The sequence below is a fragment of the Nematolebias whitei genome, chromosome 16, assembly GCF_014905685.2.
Source record: "Nematolebias whitei isolate Nwh7 chromosome 16, NemWhi1, whole genome shotgun sequence".
Taxonomy (NCBI): Eukaryota; Metazoa; Chordata; class Actinopteri; order Cyprinodontiformes; family Rivulidae; genus Nematolebias; species Nematolebias whitei.
Window position 1 is genome coordinate 14,093,017 of NC_056513.1, and position 16,774 is coordinate 14,109,790.

Consider the following 16,774-nt stretch of genomic DNA (forward strand, 5'->3'; position numbering starts at 1 on the left):
AAGCATACACCATCAATTGGAGGCCTGTACAAAAGTTGTATTGTTGTCCTTGTGTTTGGCATAAAAACTCTTAAAATCAGAGGATGCAAGTTGTTTACCATATTAATACCCACTAAAACAATGATGTCGTATGGTCCGTTTATTATCGCTGGCCCCGCGTTGGGCGCCAAACATTGTAGCCAAAACAACATGCAGTCGTGAGCTTCTATTAAAACTCAGATGACACTGAATCTCTTAATGACAGAAAAAATCAAAGAGTTTATTGAAGAGGTGCAGAAAATGTAAATGGCCAAAAAGCATCAGATTCCAAAAAAAAAGCATCCCTGCCCCCCCCCCCCCCCCCCCATACATGCACACACGCACAGATTTCCACAAAGCTTTTACACTGTTTATCCCTTGTGTCATGATAGCATTTACTTGTCACTCATACACTCAATCAGAGAGGATGTACTGGGTCAAGGCCTCAACCCAGTTTCCATGGCATCTTTGTTTCTATGTATGTAGTTCACCGATAACCTGTCATGTCTTGTTACACTGCCTGATAAACAAAAATTTACTTCAATGTCTCCTGGTAGTTTATTCTTTCAGAGGATGTTTCATAATGATGAAGTATGATGACAAATGATTTCTTAAACTGATACAAGTTACTTAAAGCATTATACCTTTAAAAGTATCTCATGACACTGTATGTGGGTGTTATCTGAAAACTTTAGGTCACATTTTACTGCTGCACAGATTATTATTATTATTATCATTATTATTGTTATTATTATTATTATTTCTAAATGTAGGAAGAGTCAAATCTCCAGTTTGGACTTCTGGATTTAGCTGATCTGACTAAAAACATACACATCAATATTAAGCCGTTTTTACTAAAAAGTTAAAGCTGAACTTTTCTAGAGATTAGTTTCTCCAACTAGGGGGAAAATAATTTAATTTAAAATAGTTTGCAAGCTCCACAAAGTCACAGTTTTGCGTTAGAACACTTTTAAAGAAAAAATAATGCCTTTCATCAAACCTGACAAATTTTCTTTCCAACTTTACTCCGATTCACTTTATGGACTGTGTGCTTTTAAGCCTGTTTTGTATAATCAGATGCATCATCTTAAAATAGTTGTTTATTACTGGGATTGTGTTGAGTACTTGTAGTCAGTGTCATACCTGCAGCAGATGGGGAACAGATTTCCATTTAGCGAAAGTGGGACATATTTTCAGGAATAAATCTGAGCAGAGATTTTAAGAGAAAATTTTTCACAATTTAAAAAAAACAAAATCAAACTTTTTTGTTTGTTTGTTTCAAGGAAGAAGGATTTTTAGATGTCACTTTTGCACTAAATAGCTGTTTGTTAATTTTGGTTAAGCCATGACGCATATTTTAGATATTTGTTTTGAGGTTTTATTTTTTTTATTTCTTGATCTTCCTATTCCAACAAAATTTAAAAGCTCACCATGAGTGCCACCAGGTGGTGAGAACATCCACATAAACAATGAAAACCTTAAGAACTTTCTCAACTTTGCTAAAGATCCTCCCAAAACTCATCAGTTTTCAAACCACAACGCCCATTTTTGAAATGGGTGTTTTGCTGTCAAAAATATATATATTTTTTATTGCAATTGCTGTTTGTCAACTAGTTTTTGCATACTTCATTTAAACATATATTTTATGCTAAATATAAGGTGAACTAGTTTGCTTTTGTTACGCCACAATTTCTCCCTATTTTTCAAACTATTTTTCTTCTGAGTGCTGTCTTCTGCAGGTAAGATACTGACTACACTTATGAGCTTTATTGCCACCAAAGGGGTGGTTTAAAAAAATAAACCTAAACTATCTCTTTAAATGAATGCAGTTTTATGGAATAAGTAAATCAACATCTAGTTATCAGATTTTATTTACACTTCTGTTCGAGGTCTTTGTTCTGTTTGATCCGTGTCCAGTCCTGGTAAATATGCTCCTCACTGTAACACTCCCCTCAAATACTGATTAGGGATCAGCTCCCAGAACGCCTGCAGGTGAAGAATAAATCTGATTTCTGAACAGGTTCAAGGGCAAACACAGATATCTGTGGTTCTCTGAGTAACAGGAAGTGGTTGTGACGTGAGCGTTGTGACACGGGAAGGGTCAGTTTCGGTTACATTACAGCACACTGGGTGGCTCCGCAGCAGTCTTTAATGATGGCCGCTCCTGACTTGGCGATGGAGGGTTTGTTCGGAGGCGGCTCCTGGATCTGTCTCTTGGGCTTTGGAGGATCTGTTTTATTTTTTTTTAAGAGGAAAAAATAGACAGGAAGTGATGAAAGGGGGTAATTTTTATTATTTTTAATGAGCATTTCAGTAAATCTTATCCTCCCACTCACGATGTGGCGCTTTAAGCTTCTGTTCCAGAGGCTTCAGCTTCAGCCTGAGGAACTCTGCCATCTCCTTGTCCTCCTCTTGTTCCCTGAGGTGCAACACAAACCCATTTTAGTTGAATGGCAACTCAATAAATGTCTGTTCTTGTGTGAACAGACCACTATCTGTGATCCACAACAGCACAGTCCAGTCCCAGTTTGTACGCTGCGTATTTTATCAAAGCTTTCCACTCACATTTCTCACAGATAAACCAGTCATTTAGTCAGCAGAAGCATTTTAAGATGTTGCATCTTGAATAGGGTTGAATACAAATATTAAAACATACAGGCAGAACAATCAGTCCAGTGGTTCGAGATATTTTGCTAACAGACAGGATTACATTTAAGTGTAAAGTGCTTAGAGTATGTAATGGGCATGACTCACAGCTACCACCATGACAAATTTTAGCTCAAAAGCTCTAAAGCTGGCTGTCAAGGCCTTTTTGTGTTTGCATATGCTGCTTTTTGTTACTTTTTATCTGCAGATATTGTCTATAAATGTATATAGATTTGTTTATGCTACATCAATCTTTTCCCAATTTTATCCAGTGTTTATTAAAAAGAATAAATTCAGCTGGTCCCTGCAGACAGCCGTCTGTGGGACACAAAAGTCCCGGATATTAACTGCAGTCGATGCGAAGGCTGCACCTTAATCTCTCCACCTCGGCGTCGTCGACCAGGAAGTCCCTTTTCTGCACCAGTTTATGGATCTTCAGGATCAGCTCCTCCTCTTGCTGCTTGTCCTTCTTGGTTTTCTCTTTCTCTGTTGGAGACACACACATGCAAAAGATAAAATGGGAGCAGCGCAGCCATATATTAATCCAACACATACTGGACTTGTTCTGGCAGAATGAGCAAGAGTCCAACTAGTAATCACAATAACGAAAATCTTGCATAATCTTCTAAATCTACCTTTTAATGGAAGTTTTCTAACTGTTTGTCTTCAGACATAATCCTTTGTCTTACAATTTCCTTTAAAACTGGCCATTTGTCTCTGCTGCTCACCAGGAGATCCCTTCGTATAATCTGTGGCATCGTTTGGAAGTTTTTTCGTTTCTTCTTTTTAAGTGCACGGCTGCAATTCCTGACATTGCTCCAGACCAATAAAATTTGAGTTTTCAAATCGGCACACTAAACAAAACAAACTTGTTCCCAGCTGGTTTTGCCAAATTTGAACAAACCATTTTGAAGCGTTTTAGATGAAGAATTTAAAAAATAAAGTGACGCCAAATAAACAGTTATAGCTAGGGCTATCCTAACATTTTATTCTTTACTGTAAGCTTAAATACATTTTACTCCCAAGATAATTTTTTTTTTTAACACAGTTGGGTGGCTGTGGCTGAGTGGTTAGAGCAGTCGTCCTCCAATGGAAGAGTTGGGGGTTCGATTCCACCAGCAGTCACAAGCTGAAGTGTCCCTGGGCAAGACGCTGAACTCCTCATTGCCTCCGGTGTGCGTCCCATCGGTGTATGGATGTGATAAAGCTCTGGTTATTCTTTGTATATTAATAATAAGGTGCTGTATGAATGGGTAAATGAGGGCACAGATCGTGATGTAAAGAGCTTTGAGTATCTTGATAAGATAAGGTGCTATAGAAGTACAGTCCATTTACCAATATGCACAAATATGATTCAATTTAAAAAATATAATTATTTTGGCTGCTCCCTTCTTCAGCAAGCTAACTCACACAAAGATTTGACAATTGATTTTACACTGGATGCCTTTCCTGACCAGTGAGCTACCAGTGTGGAGCAGAGAGCTGCCATCTAGGGGTGCCCAGGGGAGCAGATGTTGGGGGTTAAGGGCCTTGCTCAAGGGCCCAGAGTGGAGCAAACGAGGGTGGAGGCAGGTGTGGGTGTTTCGCCTTTCCCACCCTCATTTTGATGTTTTCGGTCCGTGGAGTTGAACCGGCGATCTTTCGATCACAGGCCCACCTTCTGTAACCTCTACACCACCACTCCCGCCTTATCCAACATTTTATAATAAGCAATTAATTAACATTTATTTTCACGTTGAGAAGCATTTCGGGAAATGTTTGAAAGTTATAAAAAAAAAGTCAAATATTTATTAAACTAATAAAAATACAGGCATTATACATAATGCTCAGCACTACTTGGGTGGAAAATGTCTTTAAATAAATTTAAATACTGGTATTTAGCAAAGTGCAAAACTTATTAAACCCCAACGTCAACACCCCTGCCTCCTGCATGAGCTGGATATGTGAATAATTAAAACGGCACAACGTATTAAGTTAAACTTGGGGGAAAAAAGGCTAACGACTCCACTCAGTTCAGTCCAGTTACTATAAATACAGTCCCATTCAGTGCATCATGAATGCCCGTTAGAAAAAATAATGTTTATTTCATTTTGCCAGCAGGTTGCACCTTTCACATCCTGCCAACATCTAAAAAGACTCAAGACCAAAAAAGGGATGCATGAGTCTGATCTCTATACTTAAAAGAAAAATAAAGTAATAATTATAATCCATAATGTGACTTGATCAAACTGCAGCATATTTGTACTTTTAAAATCCTTGCTGCCTAAAAATACAACACAAATCATTATATACAATATACAAATCATATATCTTCAGCCTGACAACCATAGATGTCTGTTAAAAACATCTTTTCAGGAGGAGAGTGTCATGGCAACCATGTGGATGTAAATCTGTTGTTGCGCCGCAGCCCGAAGGTTGTCGGCAGTAACTGATCGAGTGGAGACTCCTACGTCAGAGAGCGATGGGTTACATGAGGCCTTCTGACCTGATGATAATCCTCACAATACGAGCAAATCCACTGGATTAATTAGAAAAGAAGGGATGGATTCAAATGGAGCACCTTGAAAGAAGCTGTAATTGCAGATTTGTCGATATTAGCTGATCATAATCATCGTCATGCTGCGTCTGGAGGAAACATTAGCTTATGAGGTCAAGAATAATCTCAGTAATGACATTTGATGACTAAATGTGGCACTGACCATTTCTTTATGTCTGTGCACGTGTTTTCTTTCCGAAGTAAGACAAAAACTTTAGCTTGTGTCATTCTGAAACTGCATTTTTACCTCGAGGAATTTTCTTACACAACTGATTTAAAGCAAAAACTAATTTTATTCCCTGCTGGACACTCAGATGGTTAACTAAAACACAGAAACCTTCATGTTGAAGACGTTACAATAAAAGTGATGTATTTTTGGACAAAACTTGCTGCAATACAAAGATGCTTGCGTGCCTCCACCCTGGATTAGAAATGTATCTTTCCTGCAGGGTGTCAAGCAACAAGACCACCATAAACACAGTGATGTACGTAAAGTCAGGAAAGGCTCTAATTCTGAGCTTCTAAATGTTGTGTTGATTGTTCTGAGTACAGTTTGTGGGTAAATGTGAATTTCACCTGGCACTGCCACAATTTGTCTCAGCTCCTGCTTTAAGCTCACGATGTCCTTGCAGAGCTGAATGTCGTCCATCCTGGAAAAGAAAAAAGAAATGGAGCTTTAAATCTGAATTAATGGTGGCAGATGCTTTCAGCTGCTTCTCCTTCAGGAATCTGACATCAGACTTGTTCTGCACTAAATAAAAGGTGGCGCCTTTTTGGTGTTTTAATGTAAAAATGTGGTTTTCAGAGATCATTTTCCTTCTCTCTGAAGTTTTAGAACAGAAGTCTTAGTTTTCACAGAACGGACTGAGCTAAAAACATGAACAAAAAAAAAAAAACATTTTCTGTTAAAATGTATTGTGAACACTGCTGAAATTTACTGAACAATCTGAGACCTGGTAAAGGTTAAAGAAGCAAAAAAACTGCTAAACATATTGAAAAGCCAATCAGAAGATGAAAAACAAAAGGCTAAATGTAAATTATCAAAAGTTAGATAGCAAGAAAAGACTGTCTAAAATCTAAAAAAAAAAAAAAAGCTAATCTTTTTTTTTTTTTTTTTGCTAAAAGTTGCCTATAGTTCAAAATCGCAAAAAGCTACCCGAAAGGTAAAAGTAGAAAATGACTTGGAGCTAAAAAGGTGGGAAAAAAAACTAGCTTTAAAAATTTAAGGCTAGCTAGATGCTAAAGCTAGCTAAAGGCTGGCTAAAATCCAAACGTAGCTATTTTAGCTAAAAGACAAAAGTAGCAAAAGACTAGTTTGAAATTGCAAAAAGATATCAGGAGAAAAGAGCCAAAAGTAACAAAAGGCTAGCTAAAAGGCAAAAGTAACAAAAAATTGCTAAAAGCTATAAACTGCAAAAACTTAGCTAAAAACCATCAGAAAGGTGGCTAAAAGCTAAACTCCACAAAAGGCTAGCCAATTGGTTAAAACAGCAAACCTAAAAAAAGCATTAGCTAAAAGCATCATAAGACAAAAAGTCAGTCTGCTGAAACTGATTTAATAGAAAATCTGTTTCGTAAAATGTTTGTAAATTAAGCTGAGAAGTCTGTATGTTGTGAAAATCAAACGTCACAGCACCCGTCTCCTGAATGAGCCGAATGTTATGATTTATGAACGACTAAAATAGCACAAGGTATGCAGACGTAGTGGGAGTGCAAAGCACGCATGCGAAAAATCAAAAACAAGAAAACGGTTTGAAAGCTGAGTGAGCGTTCACACACACACACACACACACACACATACACACGTATAAAAAAAACATCATAGGCCTAAATGTTGGTTCTTATTCAGGATAAATGACTCAATATTTATCAGAACAGTTAGTTTATTTCAGTTTGTTTTATTTGACAGTGAATGAATAATCTGAGTGACAGACACTAATTAACAGATAATTTCTAAAAAGTCAACAGCCTGAGGCGCCTGTCACACATCATCATCATCATCCTCATCAGAAGCAGCAGAGTACGACACAAAGATGCAACAAAAATGATCTGTTCTGAGTCGTCTCTGCACCTCCTGCAGCTCTGACGTCTCTCCTCCTCCCTGAATCCCTCCTTTTCTCTCAGCCAAGCAGCAACCACAGGCCTCTGACTCATCCTCAGCCTCCCTCCTCCTCCTCCCTCTTCATCTCACTGCCACTGCTCTGATAACACATCCCTCCCCTCGTCCGCTGTTTTTCTCACCTTGCTGCCTTGTGTTTCACTCTCTCAGTGCTATCTCTGGATGCCTTCTGCACTCTGACGCTCGGTGTGTGTGTGTGTGTTTGGAGTTGAGCGCCTCCTGTCAGATGAGACGTAAGCAGGCCTAACGAAGAGCTGCAGGAGGGCGCCGTGTGAATATACATCAGCTGAGCTCTGGAAGTGTTTGAGCATCATCGAACACCTGAGCCCCGGCTGCACGTGTCAGGCGGAGCGATGACAAAGAAGAACTGTTCAAGTTACAGGAGGAAAACAATTATTTTATTCAAAGTGCCATTAACTCAGCATGTAGCGCGCAATGTTTAACAGCTAAATAATACTTATAAGATGAAACTTATTTAAAACATATTTCTGCATCAAGCTTTTTTTAAAAAGTCTGTTTAAAAATTGTAATACATTAGTAGCTCGTTCTGTTACATTCTAACTTATCAGTTTATTGACTTCTGTGAAAACGTTTTACCACAGTTTATTTGTGGCCTCCAAGGATCTGGATCTCGCTGGGATCTTCTAGAGCGGTTTTGATCAATGTTTCTTTAGGTTTTCTGCAAGTCTTTTAAATTTTCCTTTGGACTTTGCCTCCTTTCATTCACTCATTTTCAGTCCAGTGCGATGACTGCAGGACCAGAAGAGAAACCCAGACCTCGCTCTCTCCAACACTGGGAACCCAAGTTGCTCCGATGCCAGAGAATATGATCCTTCCAGAAAGATCTGAGAGTCTTCTTTCTGTGGGACAGGCCCAGAAAACCTCCAAAGGGATGTGTACAGGAGGCATCTTAATCAAATCTCCAAACCACCTCAACTGACTTCTTTGATGTGAAGGAGCAGCGACTCCGAGTGCCCCCCATATGGCGGGGCTCTACAGATATCTGCTATCTTGTTCTTTCAGTCATGATCCAAACCTCCTGACCACTGAAACAATAGATGGACCAGTAAACTGAGAGCTTTGCCTCTTGATTAAATTGTTTATTCACCGCGACCGACCAAAACAACACCCTTATTACTGACTACAAGGCCCTGATTTGTCGATCCATCTGCTGCTCCATCATCACTCCTGAACGAGAAACTCTTCCATCTGAAGATCTCCTGAAGTACTGTTTCATCTTAATCTAACTGTCCAATAATGGTCAGTCAGATCATCTGGACAGTTTCTTTTTTGTGGAAAGATGTTTCGCCCTCTATCCAGAGGGCTTCATCAGTCTGAGCAAACTGGTTGGTCCACTAAAGGAGGGTACCGCTTAGTGGGGAAAATGGTTTACTTGGGACTCCTCAGACTGATGAAGCCCTCTAGATAGAGGGCGAAACGTCTTTCCACGAAAAATAAACTGTCCAGATGACCTGACTGACCATTGTTGGATTTTGTACCTGGATGATTGCACATGAGTTTTGATTAATCTAACTATGTTTCATAAATTCAGCAAGAGAAATGGGAACAAATTGTGGTTTTCTGGCAAGGTGATATTAACAAAACCTCTAATGAAACCACATCAAATGTTTCCTTTGCTAAGTTGTTTACCGTATTTTCCGCGTACTCAAAATACTGTAATTTTCTCAAAAATTGACAGTGCGACTTATAATCCGGTGCGCCTTATGTATTAATTCTGGTTGTGCTTGCAGACCTCAAACCATGTGATTATTGTAAATGAACTGAATAAAGTTTGACTGTTTTGTTTCGCTTGCCTTATCATCCGATGCGCCTTGTGTATGAAAACAGACCCGTTCGTTGATATTGCGCCTTATAGTCCGAAAAACATGGTATATATCGGCACAATGTTGGTTCATCCTTTGAGTTTAGGAGGCGTTTTATGTCTTGATTCAGAGGTTAAGTGGCTAAAAAAAACAAAATTCCTGAAAGGAGGTCAAATGAGTGAAAAAGCGGCTAAAGATAAAAAAAAATAAAACTTGCGTGGACGCAACATTTTTAACGTGATAGACGGGAGGATTTGGTCTCTGAAGCTCTTGCTGATGAGTTTTGGGTCGGTTCATTGTGGTGACTCATTCTTCAACCAGCTGAATAATCAATGGACATGTTCAAACAGCCTCTGCGAGCTCGGCGCGAGCTGCACTTCAGAGCTTGAGCAGTGCAGAAGAGTGCCAAAACCTCTCACTGCGACAGCACGAAGCTCGTTAGCCACGCAGAGGACGGCTACAGGAATGGTTGTGATGGATTATTGATGAAGTGGTTTGACACTCCCAGCCTGTCGGTGTGACAGCAACAACCCTGAAGGGACTCACATGAAGCGCAGCTCCGACTCTCTGCGCACCAGGACCTCCCGCAGGCGCTGGATGCGAGCCATCTCCACCTCGATCTCCTCTGGAGACACGGTGCTCTCCGCCATGGACACGTCCGAGTGACCTGAAGGGCAGAGGGTGGAGGAGGAGGGGAGGGGGACGACAAAAGAGTGAATAAAGCAAGAAAATGAATTCAGTTCAATTCAAAAATACTTTATTAATCCCAAAGGGAAATAAATTCTTGTTGCAGCTCATCATCCTGGTTTCATTAGAGTTGTTCTAGATGCTGATAGCTGTGGGCAGGAAGGATCTCTTGTAGCAGTCCGCCCCACAGCGGATCCGAAGAAACTGGCTGCAGATGCCAATCCGTCCATCCAGACCCAGCAGACCTCTCTGTCCTCTTGGGCATCAGGACTGCCTGAATGCCGGGCAGAACTCCTCCCCGAGCGATGGCCATTTCTCCCAGCAGCCTGCTGAGCCCCTTGTCACTGCGGGCTTAACTGCAGGTGCCGAGGTTACGATCTCGGTTCTCCCGCTGTCACGAGCCGTGCTTCCCACTACCTCCAAAATCTCGAGCACCGCCTCCAGGAGGACGGGAATGCATCCACGTCACCTCCTTTTCAATTCATTTGGGATTTGGGGCTGTAGTTGAGGTATAATTTGAGCTTTTGAGACGTTAATCAGCTGCTCCTGGTTGTAGAAAACCACCTTGTTGTTATGGTTACGCATCATAACAAATGTCCAAAAGTAAAAAAGCTTTCAGTAAAAATCCTTCCAGCAGCACAGCATCTGATACCAGAGGAAGTAATTATCTGAAAAAAAGCCATTTACATGCAGAAAAAAAGAGTAATTAAAGTTTTCAAAAGCAAAATCTCAGAATGAAAGTAAGAGAGCTGCTCCATCATGCAGCCACCTTGAGCGGTGCAATTCTAGAAATCACAAAGGGAGTGGGAAATGTGGCAGAAAGAAGAGGAGTTCTGCCGACGATAATGTTTTTGCCTCTGCGTGTTCACTTGTGAGTCTGTTAGCAAAATATCTCATAAACCCCAGGACAGATTTTTATGAAACTCTCAGAAAGTCACAACTAGACGCACCTTTTAGAGTCAACTCAAATCAAGATGGCTACCACAGCTAATCAGCCTGGAAAAACAGAAAAATGGCTTTCTACCTCAGATTTGCAAACCCTGAGCTAAAGTGGTAGTAGCTGACAGTCAATGCCAACACAATCTGAGCTCTAACTGATTTAGCCCCTTCTGCTGCCCTTGGATCCATATGACCCACAAAGACTGAGGCCTTGTGGGTCATTTTGACCCAAGAGCAGTAGGAGGGTAATAATAGGCTTTTAATGAAACAGTCAGAATACAATACTTGGATAAACATTCACAGGTGATTTTTTTTTTTATAAAGAACTTCATTCAAGATGGTGGCCATGACTCATTACTAATAACCTACACAAAAAGTACTATAGTACTGTCAGTTTTACAGATATTGAGCTAAAATGTAAAATGGTAGTAGTTGGGTCATCCTCAACATATAACAAATTTTTTGGACTATAAGGCACACTTAAGTTAAAATCCTTTAATTTTTTCAAAAATCACCTTATAATCCAGTGCACTTTATGTATTAATTCTGGTTGTTCTTACTGGCCTCAAACCGATTTTATGTGGTACACGGCGCTTAAAAATCTGTCAAAACGTTTTTGTTTCGCTTAATGCGTCTTATAATCCGGTGTGCCTTATAGTCTGAAAAATATGGTACTCTGAGCGCTAACAGATGACACATAACTGTATATTCAAGATTTGACCATAGTGTCTCTCTTTCTGTAATTTCTTATCTTAAGATTATTTCAGTTTAAAACTGTAGCAGGTGATATGCGTCGCTTCAAAAAATGCTGGATCTTTGAGTTGGAAGCAGTGGTTGTGGCGCTTATATATGGGGTGCCGTTTGTAAAGTTACAGTGAAAAATTAACAGCAATAAAAAAAAATGCCTTTAATAAGAAAAAATTGCTTCTTTTTTTTTCAAAGTCATATTTTCACCATGTTATTCATACATTTATAAATATCATAGTTCCCAACTAAATGTTTAATTTACATGCTAAATGTTTAGTTTACCAACTAAATATTTAACTTGCAAGTTAAATACTGTAGTTAGTCAACTAAATATTTAGGTGTAAATTAAATATTTAATTTCCAAGCTAAATATTCATTTTCCAAACTAAACATTAAATTTCCAAACTAAACATTTATTGTGCAAGCTAAATATTTAATTTCCAAACTGAACATTTGATTTGCTAACTAAATGTTTAACTTGCAAGTTAAATATTTAGGTCCAAGCTCCGAAATACTTAACTTGCAAGTTAAATATTTAGATCAGAGTTAAATATTTAGTTAGCAAATTGACTATTTATTTTGGAAATTAAATGTTTAGTTTGGAACTAAATATTTAGCTTGGACAATAAATATTTAGTTTGGAAATTAAATGCTTAGTTTTGAAAATAAATATTTAGCTTGTTAATTAAATATTTAGTTGGGAACTATGACATTTATAAATGTATGAATAACATGGTGAAAATATGACTTTGAAAAAGAAACTATTTTTGTTCTTATGAAAGGTTAAATAAACTAAAATATTGCTGTTAATCTTTGACAGTGTAACTTTACAAATGGCACCCCATACTTACAGGGAGACTTTGTTCTTCTTCGACTACGTCTGATTTAAATCCTGGATCCGTCAATGTCTGACTCTCAGCTCTTTAAAACTTTAAACCAGCCTGTTGGCACTTGTTCACACGACGCCTCTTTTCATGGCACATCGGCCAAGAGGAGGACATTTTCAGAGCGTGTGTGAAAGAAAGATGTAAATTAGAAGTTTAAAGACACCAACAGGATTTTCTTTCCAATAAACCTTCTCGGCAGAAAAAAAATGACAATTTAAAGCCAGTAAAATAAACTAAAATAAAAAACATTTTCCAAAGACGTTTGTTCTCATTACAGAAAAGAAAGAATTGCCCTCGGAGCATTGATTCAACACAATGTTTCTGCCAATAATGCACACCACAGCTGCAGCCTCTAATAACGATATTAGCGAGCCACTTAATGCACTAATCAATGCTCTGACCGCTGAAAGGTTCCAGCATCTGCTCGCTCCAGCTGCAGGAACAGCTGGAATGTTTTCAGCATGCCAGCTCCAGGGTTAGCTGTAGCAAAATAAAATAATTTCTGTTCACGAGGCAGGAGGACGTCCAACAAATTAAATTATATTTTGGAATCATCTGCTGCAGTCTGGGCCTCGTTTTAACTAGCATCCTTAAATTTCACTCCTGCCAAGGTAATGAGAGGCAGACTGAAAAGTAAGCCTCAAACAAACAGCCGCTGTGTGAATCTTTAAAATTCTTGAACTGAGAGCTGCAGAAGAATAAAAGAAGAGATTAAAAAGTTTTGGATCTAAACTATAACTGCAGGCTGTGAACGGCATTCTGGGAGGAGCTGAGGGAAAACCACAAGTTGTGCAGTAGTGAGAGGCGCGCTGAGTGAAAGAAGACAAAGATCTGTGATGTTGAATTGCTGTTTATTTTGTGCTGTATTTCCCTCAGAGTAAGTATGTTTCAGTGTTTAGGCCATAGGCGTCGCAACAATTATATGTGAAGAGGACATGCCCCCCCACACACACATTTAACAAATATTCATTTGCACCCCCCCCCACACACACACACACACACACACACATTTACCATGAAATATTCGTTCACCCAGCTCTGTTTTTAACAAATCCATTCCATTTGATCCAAAGTCCACTTCGGGTTTTCCTGGTTACCTACAACAACGCTCCACACTGCATGCAGTTTTCCCCCGAGGTCACTCGCCTCGGCAGGACGCTCATGGGGGGGGGGGGGGGACCCTTCTGTGTTGTGCGCTAACATAGTGCTAACATAATGCTAAATTAGCGCTACATTAGTGCCGGCAGTTGTTGATCGGAGTGGGGTTAGGATGCGTGAAAGAAGCAGAGCACTACATCTGTAACATCTTAGCTAGCGCGTCTGTATGGCGCACTACTAGCTTAGCGCTACGTTAGTTCCAGCAGTTGTCGATGGGACGGGGGTGGCTGTTGGTCAGGCTACTCTAATATAGCTTCTGAATCAAGTTACTTATGTAAACATAGATGTTTAACAGCTTGCTAAAATACACCAGAATGCAGGAAATGGAATCTATTTTATTAATTTTTTTTATGCAGAGGGCCCCCAGACCCCCCACCAGTGTGTGTCCCCCACATTACAAATGCTTCTGACGCCAATGGTTTAGGCACTGACCTCTGATGAAGAGCTGAAATATATTCCTCATTACAGTGTTTGGTTTAGTTGGATAGATGACAAAATCAAATACCAGATGTTTGCAGATGTTGACTGTTTTCACATTTATAAATGTCAACAAAAATTACCTCCATTTATTCCAAAATAAAAACCCTTTTTTAGGGAGTTTAATTGGAAATAAACAGCTTGGACCGTCAGAATGACAGCATGGAGATGCGAGCGTCAGTATGACACACACACACACACATTCTGCACCGCTAATGGAGAACCACTGCAGGAAAAACATAAATAAAAATAAACGTGTTTGGCAACAACTGAAAGTGCAATGCCTTTGTTTAAAAAATGAGCAGACACGACCCACAGGAGGTGAATCATGGATACGTGTTCATGTTTATGCACGAGCGACAGAAAACCATCGACGGATGGATTTGTGACTAAAAATAACCACTGCCGTCTTCTCAGACTTTAGATGAGTTGTTTATCTGGTTCCATCTGTTGTTTGTGAGCAGCAGAAACATCTCCCAGGATAAACTCTGCACTTTTATAGCTCTGCATGTTGCAGCTGAGGATTTAAAACTTGTCCAACAGGAAAAACCCGTTAGATTCCTAAAAGCAAATCAGAGATTTGTGCTTTATAATTTGTGCTGTGACAAAAAAAGTATTAAAATATTTCAGCTGTTGATTTTAAGAAACTCAGGCACAAAGAGACGAGAGATGCACATGGCCACCGTAGTTTTAATCAAACATCTTCTGAAATTAAGAAAGATTGAGCCATTTTGGCAAAACTATGAAAAATAATGTGATAGCAGCAAGATGTCATGTTCAGCACATGTGGTGTACAACTCTCAGCTACTACCACAATAGAATTTAGCACATCTGTAAAACTGACCGAATTACAACCATTTATTGGTTTTTAATATCAGTTGGCTACGGCGGCCATCTTGAAAGAAGCTTACTTCAACAGATAATCAGTTAGATAATTACTTCCTGAAGGTTTCTTAAAAGACTGTCTTGCGGTCCATGTGATATTTTGCTAACAGACAGACCGAGCCGACTCCAGCAGTAATACAAAGTTTTTAAACAAAGTCTTTGTGCATTCGGTTTCTGCTCAGAATGTGTGTTGGGAATTAGTCCCAGCTACTACCACACCAAATATTAGCTCAATATCTGTGAAATGAATAAACTGGCAGCCATTTTTGTGTAATTTAAACTCAGTTAGCTGTGGTGGCCATCTTGAACTGTGCTGACTCAAAACATTAACCAGTTGTTGATGTTTACCCACTGATTATTTCCTCCAAGCTTCATTACATTTTTTCCAGTGGTTCATGAGATATTTTGCTAACAGACAAAAACACTTGAATGAGTAACAAAATTAGACATTATTGTCCACCTTTTAAATAATTGTGCAGCCTACCAAAATTGTTTGAAGAGCAAAACAAGATTAAAACAACACAAAACTCTGACTTTGCAACATTTTTGCTTTAACTCTCCTGCTGCCCTTGGGTCAAAACAACTGAACGGAAGCCTGGGGGGTCATTTTGACCCAAGGGCAGCAGGAGGGTTAAATCTGTAAACAACAAATAACTCATAACACGAGTTCCAGATGTGGACTCCTCAGAGATGACAGCTGTATAACGTTTGAGCTAAAGTTTTTAAATGTTCTCTGCTTGAAGGATATTAAGTGGCTAAAACTCCTTCACGCGCATAGCACGCGCATGTGGGTAAATATTGGGCCTTTTTAGCCACAAAGCAGCGCGGAGCCACAGCGCTTCTGAGTCACACTTTAACCGTTTCAGCGCCGGGTTCTGGCTCGGTTCATAAACCCGACCCTCCTCGCGCTCCAGGCGCGGGGAAACCCGTCCTCGTGCCCCAGTTGCGTGTTTCTCACCTTTGTCCGTCGTCCACGCCGTCTCCGACACGGCGCCGTAGCTCCTGAGCGCGCGCTCTGTGTCCGAGATGGATTTCTTCAGTTCCATGTGGGAGGTGTGTGCACGCGCGCCAGAAACTGAAAGTGAATCTTAGAATAAAAAAATGGAAATTAACAAAAGAGAACCTTCCTCGTGTGTTTGGGTTCTGCTCGACTCGGTTTCACCCGGAGAGAAGCGAACAGAGACCCGCGACGCTGCTGAGCATCTTCAGTGCAGTCTGCAGGTCCGCGAGGATGGAGGGGATGCAGCGCGCATGCGCAGTGCGTGCAGAGATGGAGAGGATGGGAGACGCGCAGTGGCGCTCGGACAAAAGTAAAACAACACGGTCACTGAGAAGTTTGGATTAAAAGAGACACCAAACACGAGGAATCTTTTTTTTTAAGTATTTAATTAAATATATTTAAAATAAGCTATACTTATTTTAGTTTATAAAAGAAAGCTAAAAGATATAACGAGCTAAAAGTAGTGAAAAGTTAGCCTAAAGCAGCAAAATATTAGCTAAATGCCAAAAGTAGCAAAACACGTATAAAGTAGCTAAAAGCTAAAGTAGCTAAAAGGTAAATGTAAAAAAAGGCAAGGTAAAAGTTGGTTGTAAAATGCTAATTGTCAGAAAACATAGATAAATGCATAGCTAAACGCCAAAACTAAATAGTAGCTAAAAGATAATAGCTATAAAAAGAGAAAAAAAGCTACAAGTATGAAAAGGCTAAAGGTAAAAGCTAGAAAAACAGTATCTAAAAGATTATGTAAATGCTAAAAGTAGAAAAAGCTACCTAAAAGTATTGAAAGAGTAGCTAAAAGATAAATGACACTAAAAGTTAAAGTAGACAAAAGTAACAAAAGAGGTAAATGTA

General features: G+C 39.5%; 1 protein-coding gene across 1 annotated transcript; it reads right to left on the reverse strand.

Moving 5' to 3' along the window:
* Positions 1-403: 403 nt before the first annotated feature.
* bmerb1 (bMERB domain containing 1) lies at positions 404-16,163 on the reverse strand. Its single transcript, XM_037690279.1, has 6 exons — positions 15,881-16,163; positions 9,689-9,809; positions 5,777-5,850; positions 3,036-3,150; positions 2,355-2,437; positions 404-2,248 (listed from the first exon to the last, which is right to left on the reverse strand). The coding sequence occupies exons 1-6, from the start codon at positions 15,966-15,968 to the stop codon at positions 2,130-2,132; spliced, it is 600 nt and encodes a 199-aa protein (XP_037546207.1). The 5' UTR covers positions 15,969-16,163; the 3' UTR covers positions 404-2,129.
* Positions 16,164-16,774: the final 611 nt, after the last annotated feature.

Coding starts and splice junctions, on each gene's coding strand:
- bmerb1 (XM_037690279.1), bottom strand. CDS start 15,968: ATGGAACTGAAGAAATCCATCTCGGACACAGAGCGCGCGCTCAGGAGC. Junction 9,810..15,880: donor GGCGTGGACGACGGACAAAG/GTGAGAAACACG, acceptor TCTGCCCTTCAG/GTCACTCGGACGTGTCCATG. Junction 3,151..5,776: donor ACAAATTGTGGCAGTGCCAG/GTGAAATTCACA, acceptor TGTCTCCAACAG/AGAAAGAGAAAACCAAGAAG.